Below are 12,665 nucleotides of genomic sequence, written 5' to 3' on the forward strand. Positions count from 1 at the left end.
TAACAAAATGGCGCTGAGGGAAACATAGATGAACCCGAGGAAGAGAATTCGAAAAAGAACTGCTGACAAAAGTGAGATCAGTGAAGGTAATAATTACCCCGAATGGGCCTTGTAGAGATCAAGACACATGCCCACACGTGCCTTGACCAGCCAATTAATTGCTACAAATCGGGAATACAAACCCCTAATGCGGAGCGCAGTTTTTCAAACTTAGTGATGTCCAGGGGTTTTGTAAAAATGTATGCCGACTGATTCTCGGTGCTGACGTGTTCCAAGGACAGAATCTTATAGTTCACAAGATCTCTGATGTAGTAGTGCCTGATTTCAATATGCTTGGTCTTACTGTGTTGAACATGATTTTTGGCTATATTGATAGCGCTGGTGTTGTCACTGTTGGAATTGATCTAGGGTTTAAGAAAAGATTTAACGCTTCTAGCAAGCGGCGGAATATAAAAAATTTCTTTAGAACAAGTAAAACAATTTTACTAACCTAGACAAAGAGCAAGCACATATTATAATTAAAAATATCTAAGAGAGATTACACGTTTACTAACCTTTATGAAGCTTGATCGTTGAGAAGCTTTTGGAGGTTGAATCGCTCATCTCCTCACGCAGCTCGTCTTTCTTCGTTCTTCGGGAACTCGAGTAACCACGAAAGTTTCTATCACATGAATCACTCGAGATTAGAAGGAATTAGTGTGTGAGCACTTTTAAACACGATGACTCAAGAACAAGTCTAAGAGTCGAAGAGCTAAAACACTATGTCAAATGTGGAGCTAGGTGCCAAAACAAAAACGAAAAGAACTAGAGAGAGAGATGGAGTTGGGCGGCCACAATGTCTAGAGAGAAAAGCTCTCAATCTCTAACTTATGTGGGATGAGAAAACAATGAGAATGAGGCCTCTATTTATAGGAGAGGGTTCACATTCAATAATTCATGATGAATAATGGCACAACAATGCTATCTGTTTAATAATGATGGATAAACCACATAATGCAGTATGGCAGATGTTATCATTGAATTGTTGTCTGAATAGAGTCCGTATCATGGTGAACTGTATTCAATCTTTCTTCCTTCAGAACGAACTGAGCAACTGAAACAGCTATCCCGAAGTGTTGGTTCTATAAACAATGAGAGTTAATGATAACTAGTTTCCTCTTCAATAGAATATCACATATTCATGAGAAAATATTTTACCTCTCTTTCTCTCAAGTGGACGTCCAAGCCTTCTTCTAGAAGACCTTGGATTTGTTTCCTCTTTTGTTTGCTCCTTAGTTGTCCTCCCAAAAACATTCCTCATAAAGGAAATTTGTTTTCTCTTTTTCTTTTGGCAAATATCTACATACATCAATGCACAAAATAATTCCTCTTCTCTTGCTTATGTTGGACGTGTGAAAGGCTTAGAAGGATCTTCTAGATGTTTCTTCATTTGTTCATTACAACATAAGAAAAGCTCATTAAGAATTTTCAAGTAAAATTCCATGAAATGAAATTAATCCTCAAGGCCCAAAATTCTCATCATGGCTGAGTATTTCATTTTTCATTTCTTCCTATGTCCTAAAAGACAAAAAATACCATTTAGACAATTTTCGTAAAACTTGTCTAGTTCTTGTTCTGACTTAGCTTCAAGTTTAACTACTCATACTCGATATGACTTGTGACTGTGACCTTATGGATCCAAATGAACAAAGCTTGAGCTAACATACTTGGACTCAAAAGTTCACCAACCTTTTCAAAGTTTAGCTTAATGTCAACTGACTCCACTAAAGAGTTGACACTGAGAATCTCTCGGTTCAAATGAATTTATTTTCTACTCAAGAATTCAATTTAATTGTGATGAGTGGATCCACTGAATATTATCTATGTTTACCCTTCATGAATATCATCAGCTAGTCGGGATTTACAAAATTACCATTTTACCCTTCTAGTTGTTATTTCCTCAACTCCTTTGTCGCTTGTGAATAAGTTAGAAACAATGTATTGACAAGGAGCTAACAAGTTACATTGATAAATCCAAAAGAGTCATGACTCAATTTGGACACTGGTCAGTTCATTTATTCACATTCTGAGGAAAAAAACATGAGGTGATATACATTGCATTTCAGCAATCTTGTACATGAATTCCATATCTATGAGATCTTCACAAAGTTACTCATGACATCTTCATAACTCAATACTTCACCAATAGGTCATGTTCAGAATCACATAGTGAATCCGAACTCTGACTTTCTCAAATGAGAATACGTAAGCTATGAAATGACATGTCTCATTTCAGGATTGAGGTAAGCATGATGCAATTCATACGTAGTGACTTCGAGACATAAGAGGTTAAATGATTTGCTCTTATTTTGTCTCTAGAAGTGCACTGGTCAATTCAATACCTTCAGAAGATACCTAGAAGAATTATAGAGTCTCCAACTCTCAATGTCTCATAACCAGACATCATAGATTCTCCTAACAATCGTACTGAGATCAATAGTCCTTTGATCCTTAGATTGTGAATATATTGTTTTTAAGAAAACCATGAAGAGTTTATTCATGCAAATTTACATTTGTCTCTTCATATGTTGTTAGGTTTGTTTAAGGACTAAAGATTATAGATTATCATAAAGCTTCAAACAGACAAGTAAGAATGAATGAACGTTTCAACTTTTATTAATGATTCAGCAGTTACAAGCAAGAGTTTTTGTAAGACTTTATTACATCAAATCTATGCAGGTTATGACTAATACTCTTCTTGTGGGCACTAATGCCAACAGTCACAGTACAATGTGATGACATCCTGTGGAACATCGTACTCTTCCAGCATAGATTTGAGATAGACTAGTTCAGTGCAAGCAGCACCAGCATCAATGTATTCAGCTTCAGCCGTGGAGAGGGATACATAATTTTGTTTCTTGCTGAACCAAGAGACCAGGTTATTCCCAACGAAAAAACAACCTTATGAGGTGTTTTTTCTATCATCTGAGTTGTCTCCCTAAAATGCATCGGAAAAACCCACAAGACAAGAATTTGTGTCAAATGAGTAGATGATACCATAGTCGGTGGTGCCATGTGTTAGAATTGATCTAGGGTTTAAGAAAACATTTAACGCTTCGGGTAAGCGGCAGAATTTAAATATTTTCTTTTGACAAGTAAAACGATTTTACTAACCTAGACAAAGAGCGAGTACACGTAAATAAAAACTATTATGAGCATAAAATAATTTACTAACCTTTGAGAAGCTTGATTGGTGAGATGCCTTCGGAAGGTTGAAACGTTCGTCTCCCCTCGCAGCACGTCTCTCTTCTTTCCTCGGCAACTCGAGCAACCACGACAGTTTCTATCACAAGAATCACTCGAGAGAAAATGAATTAGTGAGTGGGCACTTTTAAACACGACGACTCGAGAACAAGTCTCAAAGTCGAAGATCTAAAATTACTAGGTCAAATGAGGACCTAGGTGCCAAAACAAAAACGAAAGAAAACTAGAGAGAGAGAGAGAGGGAAATGAGCGGCAACCACAAGTTCTAGAGAGAGAAGCTCTCAATCTCTAACTTATGTGGAATGAATAAAATGTGAGAATGAAGCCTCTATTTATAGGGGAGGGATTACCTTCAATAAGGTAGTTTCCTCTTCTATAGAATATCACATATTCATGAGCAAAATTTGCTCAATATCCTATAGAGTCACACGGCCAACATAGTCCAAGCAAGTCCTTGGATTTGTTTCCTCTTTTAATTTACTCTCTCCTTGCCTCTAATTGCTGCCCATATACTTCCCTTCTAGAGGAAATTTGTTTCCTCCTTTTCTTTTGGCAAATATCTTGATACATTAATGCACAAAATTGGTCTCTCCGTTGCCAAGTTGGACGGTCACTTTTTCTAGAAGGAGCTTCTAGAAGCTTCTTCATTTGTTCATGATAACATAAGAAATGCCCATTAAGAATTTTCATGTAAAATTCTATGAAATGAAATTAATCCACAAGGCCCAAATATTTTAACTTGGCCGAGTGATTTTAAGTCATCATATGACCTTGTCAAAAAATTTATTGACATTCATTTCATGCTATGTCCAAAAAGACAACATTACCCATTTGACAATTATCGTAAAACTTGTCTCGTTCTTGTTTTGACTTAGCTTCTAGTTTAACCATTCCTACTCGATATGATTTGTGACAGTGACCTCATGGATCCAAATGAAAAAAGCTTGAGCTAAATACTTGGACTCAAAAGTTCACAAACCTTTTTCAGGTTTAGCTTAATGTCAACTGACTCCACTAAAGAGTTGACACTGAAAATCTCTCGGTTCAAATGAATTTATTTTCTACTCAAGAATTCAACCTAATTGTAATGAGTTGATCCACTGAATATTATCAATGTTTACCCTTCATGAATATCATCAGCTAGTCGGGATTTACAAAATTACCATTTTACCCTTCTAGTTGTTATTCCTCAATTCCTTTGTCGCTTGTGAATAAGTTAGAAACAATGTATTGACGAGGAGCTGACAAGTCACATTGTTTCATCCAAAAGAGTCAAGACTCAATTTGGACACTGGCCAGTTCATTTATTCACATTCTAAGGAACAAAGCATGAGGTGATATACATTGCATTTCAGCAATCTTGTACACGAATTCCATATCTATGAGAACTTCACAAAGTTACTCATGACATCTTCACAACTTAGTACTTCACCAATAGGTCATGTTCAGAATCACATAGTGAGTCCGAACTCTGACTTTCTCAAATGAGAATACGTAAGCTGTGAAATGGCATGTCTCATTGCAGGATTAAGGTAAGCATGATGCAATTCATACGTAGTGACTTCGAGACATAAGAGATTAAATAGTTTGTTCTTACCTTGTCTCTAGAAGTGCACTGGTCAATTCAGTACCTTCGGAATATAACTAGAAGAACTATAGAGTCTCCAACTTTCAATGCCCCATAAGCAGACAACATAGATTCTCCTAACAATCGTACTGAGGTCAATAGTCCTTTGACCATTAGATTGCGAATATATCGTTTTAAGCAAACTATGAAAAGTTTGTTCATGCAAACCTACATTTGTCTCTTCGTAAGTTGTTAAGTTTGTTTATGAACTAAAGACTAAGGTTTTATCATAAAGCTTCAAACAGACAAGAAAGAATGAATGAACGTTTGAACTTTTATTAATAAATAAGCAATTACAACCAAGAGTCTTCGTGAGACTATATTACATCAAATGTACATAAATAGACACTACTACTCTTCTTGTGGGCAACATTGACAACACCATGGAAGTACTTTATGATCATCTTGACATAACTCAAGTGGGTTGTAGTAGGTTAAGCTTGGAACCTTGGACAAACTCCCACTGAGTAAGAAATGTCTGGTCAGCTAGCTGTCAAATTGCATTTGTTCCACAAAGTGGTCCACCATGGTTTGGGACATCCCACCAAACACTATGTCATCCACATAGATCTGAGCGAACATCATCTCCGAGCGAGATCTCTTGATAAAGAGAGTTTGATCATTCACCCCTCTGATGTATCCCTTCTGAGTGAGATATTCTACAAGGCGCTCGTACCATACAAGGCTTTGTGAAGCTTATAGACATGATTTGGAAACTTAGGATCCACAAATCCCTTGGGCTGCTCAACGTACACTTCTTCATTCATAACACCATTCAGAAAGGCACTCTTGACATCCATATGGAACAGTTTGAACCTCTTGAGGCACGAAATACTGAGAAAGAGTCGAATAGCTTCATGTCTAGCCAAATGAGCAAAAGTTTCATCAAAATCCAGGCCCTCAATCTGAGACTAACCCTGAGCAATCAACCTGGCTTTGTTCCTCGTGACATTGCCAAGAGCATCAGATTTGTTCTTGAAGATCCATTTTGTTCCAATAACATTCACTCCCTCGGGTCTGGGAACAAGCTTCCAGACCTCATCTCAGGTTGTGGGCATCAAAGCCAACAGCACCACCCTCCAACTTTGGATACAACATATCAGGTTGAGTTTGAGTAGAACCAACTCGTGCAGAGTTGTGGTTTGGGATTTCAGTAGCACCACCCTCCATCTCTGGACACGGCAAATCAGAGTTGATACTGGGTTGGTCTGGCTTCAATTGCTCCAGTGTCCACTACCAAATTAAATTTGGATATGTCCATTTTCTCCCTGCGAAGATGCAAATAACATTTCAACTTAGGTCCGACGCAATAATACCTGGTGGCACCGACCCTTCTATCTCGTACTTAACATGGAGCTTATGAGTAGAAGGTGAAATCTGTAGCGTGACATACAATAGATCCAAGAACTCATCGTACGTCGCTTTCGTATGTATTAAAATAGCCTCACTCCTTTTGGTCAAGTAACATGAAGGTTTCACCCATCTTCCGATATGCTTGACGAATGCATGAACGTGTGTCATCATTGCACATAGTCCAAATAGACAGAACAATTCCAAATTTATAACAAAATAAAGTAATATTTGAAGTCATGCAATGGATATACTTCGTGATAACCTGGTCACGAATAAGTTATTTCGTGATTATGTTGTTACGCAATAGATATATTTCGTGATAACATGGTCTTGAATGAGTTATTTCGTGATAATGTTATCGCGCAATCGATATATTTCGTGATAACATGGTCATGAATAAGTTATTTCGTGATTATGTTGTCACGAAATATATAACCAAATCCTGTTTTTCGTTAAAGATATAGTGGCATCGTTGTCGCGTAGATCCGAATTTATGACAACATATTCACCAAGCCTTCAATAAAAAAACTAGATTTGTTTAGTGATTCTCGGATCACTAACAAATCTATCAGATTTTGGGAAAAACGTTCAACTAAACCTAGGTCTATGAACAACTTACCGTAATCAGCTTAATGTCGAAGCTTTTGAACTAGTCGTTGTGCTGCAGAGCTTTGTCGCTGAGCTGGGAGACACAACTTGTCTGAGAAAATGAGGAAGAGAACGAAGAGAGAAAGCTTAGTTGGAGAAAATCAGGAATAGGAGAGAGAGAGAGAGAGAGAGAGAGAGAGGGTCTAGTCGAAAATTGTGGGCTCGAGGAGAGAGAGAGAGAGAGAGAGCTGGTCGGAATACTGGGAAGAGAAAGGAAGAGAGATAATGAGCTATTGGGAAGAGACAGGAAGATAGATAATGAGCTAATTGTATTGTGTAGGGTTTTTGAGCTGGAGAAAATATGGACGACAAGGGAGAGATAAATCACGTAACAGAGAAGATGAGGAAGATGAGAGAGAGAGATGGTCAGAATATATGTGACGAGCTATTGGGTACGGTTCTTTTTTGGGTTAGATAATAATTTGGTAAGGATTGTGTCAATTGATACAAGGGTAGATTATGAAAAATTAAACTCTCTTTCTAGAGCTAGTCGTATTTGTGACATTTTTCTGAAAGAAAAAAAAAAGTTGGAAAAATTCCATATTTTGGTCCTAGAGTAGGGAAAATCCCAAAGAATAATTGCATGATTATACAAGGGTGAGACGTATTAGCATAGTATATTTGTTATCATTATATTTATATATGATTATTTTAGTCTTTTCCTTATTTGGTTGTATTAGAGTTATATACACAGGCTATTGTATTTTCTCATTCACGTGTAATTATTCAGATTTTGAGGTTTTTTATTTCAGTGGGAATAAAATTGTTTGTTTTTTTTGTAGTAGTTTGGTATTTCCGAGGGCTAGATGTTGATGTTTTTTATTTAACTGAAAATAAATTTTATTGGTTTTTAATTTTCAATCAAGTTTGAAATTTTGCAGAAAAACAAAGATACATGTTGTGAATTTTTACAATGGATCGACCCTAAAATGTGTAGTAGGTTAGTTGAAATTATTCGAGGCTTGCTGAGAAAGATTAATGAAGGTGGCTACAATTATGAAACTCATGAAGACGATGAACAGAATGGTCGTGATGCCATTATCGATGAATTGAAGAACTTCGGTCAACATATTCAATGTGTAGGAAAATTTTTGAAGTTTCTGCTATTTGTGATTGTAATTTTTCTCTGTGTTATAGTCATTTATAAGTAGGATATCCTTATAAGTAATGCAGTGAATGACATCAGACTGAATTCTGGGACAATCTGCAAAGATTTTGCAGTTTTTGCTATGGATCCTTTTGGTTTACGTGAATGTATCAGAATGAAATGTATTGTTATCAACTTCTATGTTATAGTCATTTCATGTAATTAAATTCTGTGTAATGAAATGTATTTTGCAGTGTATCATAATGTAATTAAATTATGTTGTCATTCAAATTCTGTTGTTATTGACCTTCAAAATACTACTATTTGGTCACATAATAAACAACATAAACAGATTCCAAAATGTTGAACTCCATTTCACCCCCATGGTGAACCACGTAGGTAAAAAAAACCAACTCCAGGGGCTGTAAAACATGAAACACAAAAAACTCATTCAGTATTGAAACAAATAGAATATACAGTAAAAATGGACGATGCTGGCCCATATGTTCTCTACGCTTAGACAAAAAATGTGATATCAAGACAATAAAAATACTTAACAATGCACCATTAAATATGTATCACCAACCAACAAACAGAAAATTCAACGATGTGGTCCCTACCTATGTGATTCGAGCAAGAAATAATAAAAAAAAAAAGATAGGCGTGCAATGTGGTCCCGAGAATAAAGAGACAAGCTTTAACACTTTCCTATATATACTCTTACTCACCATAGTTTGGAGTTGTTCTTCTGATTCCTTCTCCAACATTCTGTTCAGGTTCCTTCGACGTATATTTCTTCTTCGTTGGAGTTTTCTTCCCACGTGTCTTCTTCGGAGGTGTTTTCTTCTTAAGTGGCGTTGATACACATGGTAGTTTCATTGATACCATCTTCACTTTTCTGAATCTCAACAAGAATTGGAGAAAATAAAATAAAAATGTAAAAATAAAAAACTGGTCTCTGATAACAGTATATAACCTCATTTTAATTTTTTTTTCTACATATATTTATTCTCATATTATTATCATTACTGTAATAGTTACATGTTAATAATCATTAATATGATAATTTGACGCATCGTAATTTTTCTTATTTATATCTAAAATTAATTAACAATAGAGCAGATAGCTGATTTCAATTGTCGTCGATTCATAATATTTATCATTTTTGCAACGTTTACATGCGAACAATCATTGATAAGATAGTTCCCCAATTCTCGAACAATCATTTTTTATTTCTTAGTTTTGTTGAAAAAATAGACTAGAAGAAATTTATTCCCTGTATATTTTCTTATTTTTATTTCATTTTTTAAGAAAAGATAATTTCTAACCATGTCATACCATTTAACTAAACAATGACAAACATAATCTAGATTAAATATTCAAATAATTACCTGTTTAGCCATCTAAAACACTAGCAATTTGGTTTTAGCCAACCTTTCGTTAATTTCCCGTAAATAGCCATCTTGCTTACGTGGCAGCTTATTAATTGAATTAGTTTTACCTTTTTGTCCTTACGCTATTTTAATTAGGCATTTTTTTTAAAAAATTTCGAATTAAATATTGAAACCGAAAAGGGAAGTTTTCAAATTTGAAATTTGAATTTTGAGCAGATTTTGAAAGATATCAGCCATTAATTGTTATGTATTTGGAAATTTTCAACATTGACTTTAGGTAATTAGTTTCTATTTTCGTTGCAATTCATTAGGTAATTAATTTCGAATTAATTCTTCATTCATTGATATTATTTTGTCTTCCATATATTCATAATTTCCAGAATTTTCGTGCTCAAAATATTTCCATAATTTTTCAGTTTATTTACACGATTAACTGTAAATAGGCCATGTATTTAATTACAAATCTGTTGATATTAATTACAAAATCCGGAGTTATTTAATTACAAAATCTGTTGATATTAATCCATGAAAATCATGCAATATATTTGGATAATCATTGACTTATTCATATGATTCTTTCTTCAAATAAAACGAGATTGCATTAGGGGTATTTTCGACATAAAAATATTGGCTGAAACGCCACGTCAGCGAGATCGACTATTTCTCAAAATAAATGTAAACGTTGACTAATATGCAATCTCAATGTTTGAAGTTGGTTAGTCCGTCTCATTATTTTTTAATTTTCTATGATTGTTTGACATACAAATCTTTCTTTCTTCTCATCTCATTAGCATATCGTACTTGGAAAAATAAATTTAATCGCAAATACGCAGAGCAGAGTGGTGGAAATATATATAGTGTGAAAAAAAAAAAAAAAAAAAAATTAAGCCAAATAAAAAGTTGAGGGTATTTTGTACAATTTTCCCCAAAAAATGCGACACAATAATAATTGGGCTTTTCGAATTTAAGAGGCCGAAGGAAATGGCCCATGGAGACTACATAATAAAAGGAGATGAGAAAAACTCGGTGGCTATAGAACTTGACTTAACCCTAACCTGATCGATTTCCCCTCTGTGTCTCCGAAGGTCAGAATCCCCAATCTCTGTTTGCCTTTGTTTGTGTTTCGTTATCGTCGTTCTAATAAAGCAGGTTCTTATATTCGCTTTTAATTGTTAATTCACAGCGGCGGAGATGACGGTCGTTGAATCATCATCGAAGCGCGGCGAGGAAGTCTGCATTGTGGTAACTCCTTGTCTTTACGAAACCCCTTACAGGAACTATATCTATATTGTGGATATGAAGGAAAGAGAGAGAGAAAATGTGGCTTTACCCAGAAACGCCAACATTCGAGAGAGAGAAAATGTGGCTTTACCCAGAAACGCAAACATTCGAATCTCGCGCGAATTTCCAACGGATATGGGGTTTGCTGTTTTGGGATCCACACTGTTCATCTTCGGCGGCTTTATGTCGAACACATCGTTTAGTTACAGTCTAGCGCCTCATCTCGGAAAATCGGAACCCATCGAGCCGTGTGATGTCAAGTTGAGGGATTGTAAACCCATATCCGCTCATAAACACCAAAAATTGTGCTGTAAGTCAGTGCTGATCGGGGCCAAAATCTGTGTATTTAGCAAAGCCCTTAGAGAAGATGCCAAGGATTTCGAGCTCTACGATCCCGATTCCGACGGCTGGTCGCTTGTACCCAATCCACCCTTGAAATTCGACAAGGAAGAGGTTAAGGTGATTAGCTGTTTCGTCGACGGCCTCCGATTTTTCATATCCACGCGTCTGGGCTCGTTCGCGATAGATTTCGGCCGAGAGGACTGGATTTGGGAGCGGATCGCCGACTTTCCGAAGATGTCTGCTTGCTGTTTCCAACCCGTGCTGAAGGACGGCGATTCGTTGATCTCGCCCTACATGCGAGTCTACGCCGATGCTTTTGCAAAGCCAAGCGGAGAAGAAGAAAAAGGTGAAAGCTTTTTTCATTTGAGGCAGAAGAAATGCGACTATATGAGGAGCTGCGTGGACATAGTACGTCTGCCGAAAGTGGGCAAAGAGCGATTGAGGGCTTGCATTGTGGACGGCGGACGCCATATACCTGCGTTAGGCCGTTTCCGCAAACCCAGTGTTCGGGTTTCTTTGGTTCGTTTTGATGATGATGCCAAACTCCTCCCTGCCCATCTCTTGGACGTCGCATATTTCTACTTGGAGGACTCATATGACGAGTTTGGTCTCTACTTGTCCGCTTTTGCAATCTAAGTTTCTATGTTTCACCATCGCGCGCGTGTTACTTTCTGGCTTTACTTGTTTTCTGTTGTTAATCTTAGTTTAACAAGGCTTGCTTGTGACAAAGATTCCACGGAGAAGCCGTGGCCCTGGTGGTCGATGACACAGACGGCGAAGCCTACTCTGCGATTGGACCATCCAAGAGGATTCTCAAATGTGTTCGATTTTCTATAATTTCTAAAATTATTGAAATTAGCTATTTCAAGTGATAAGATCAAATATATGTACTAATATTTTTTAATTAGTTTTTAAAGTATAGAGAACAACCACAAGCAAGACAGAACAACCGCTAAATACATTGAGAACAATTGTTGGTTGTTCCATGATTTTTCATGTGATTAAGACGTCGAAAATAACATAATTCTTAAAAATTAAAGTGAAACACTAAATTAGTGCTCCCAACTCTTAATAACTTTCTTATTGTTATTATAATGTTTTTAGTTTTAATTTTTGCCACCTATCCATTACCAATTATACTCTAGAACTAGCATGATTTGTCAAATATGTTCGATTTTCAATAAAATCCGTCAAAAATGTTTGAAAATAGCTATTTTAAGTTATAATATCAAACATATATATTAAGATGTCTTACATATTTTTTTTTTAAAGAATAGAGAACAACAATCAAGACACAACCGCTAAATACTTTGAAAACGACCCCTTGTTGCTCCAAGACTTTGCACGTGATAAAGGAATAAAAATGCCATAATTTATTTTTTTTAAAAACTTATTATCATTCAAATTACAAATAACGAATAGAACTGTTGCACTTTATTTTTTATAAATTATAATATTTTTGATGTCTTAATCATGTGCAAAGCTTTGGAACAACAAATGGGTGTTCGCAGTGCTATAGTGGTTATATATGTTTGATATTATAACTTGAAATATTTATTTTCAATAATTTTTTAATGACTTTATTGAAAATCGAACACATTTGATAAATCATATTAGATCTAGTATAATCGTGACTGGATAAGTGGAAAAAACTAAAACGTAACACATTAATAACACTTATATGATAATT

General features: G+C 35.8%; 1 protein-coding gene across 1 annotated transcript; it reads left to right on the top strand.

The window, feature by feature from the left end:
• Positions 1-10,328: 10,328 nt before the first annotated feature.
• LOC149401976 (uncharacterized) lies at positions 10,329-11,904 on the top strand. The gene is made up of 2 exons (XM_089610176.1): positions 10,329-10,437; positions 10,536-11,904. Exon 2 carries the CDS (start codon positions 10,544-10,546, stop codon positions 11,609-11,611), a length of 1,068 nt encoding a protein of 355 aa, XP_089466302.1. The 5' UTR covers positions 10,329-10,437; positions 10,536-10,543; the 3' UTR covers positions 11,612-11,904.
• The last annotated feature ends 761 nt before the right edge of the window (positions 11,905-12,665 follow it).

The sequence above is a fragment of the Urtica dioica genome, chromosome 3 (assembly GCF_054948205.1).
Source record: "Urtica dioica subsp. dioica isolate 48M chromosome 3, U.dioica_male_clone48M_v1_H2, whole genome shotgun sequence".
NCBI classification, from domain to species: domain Eukaryota; kingdom Viridiplantae; phylum Streptophyta; class Magnoliopsida; order Rosales; family Urticaceae; genus Urtica; species Urtica dioica.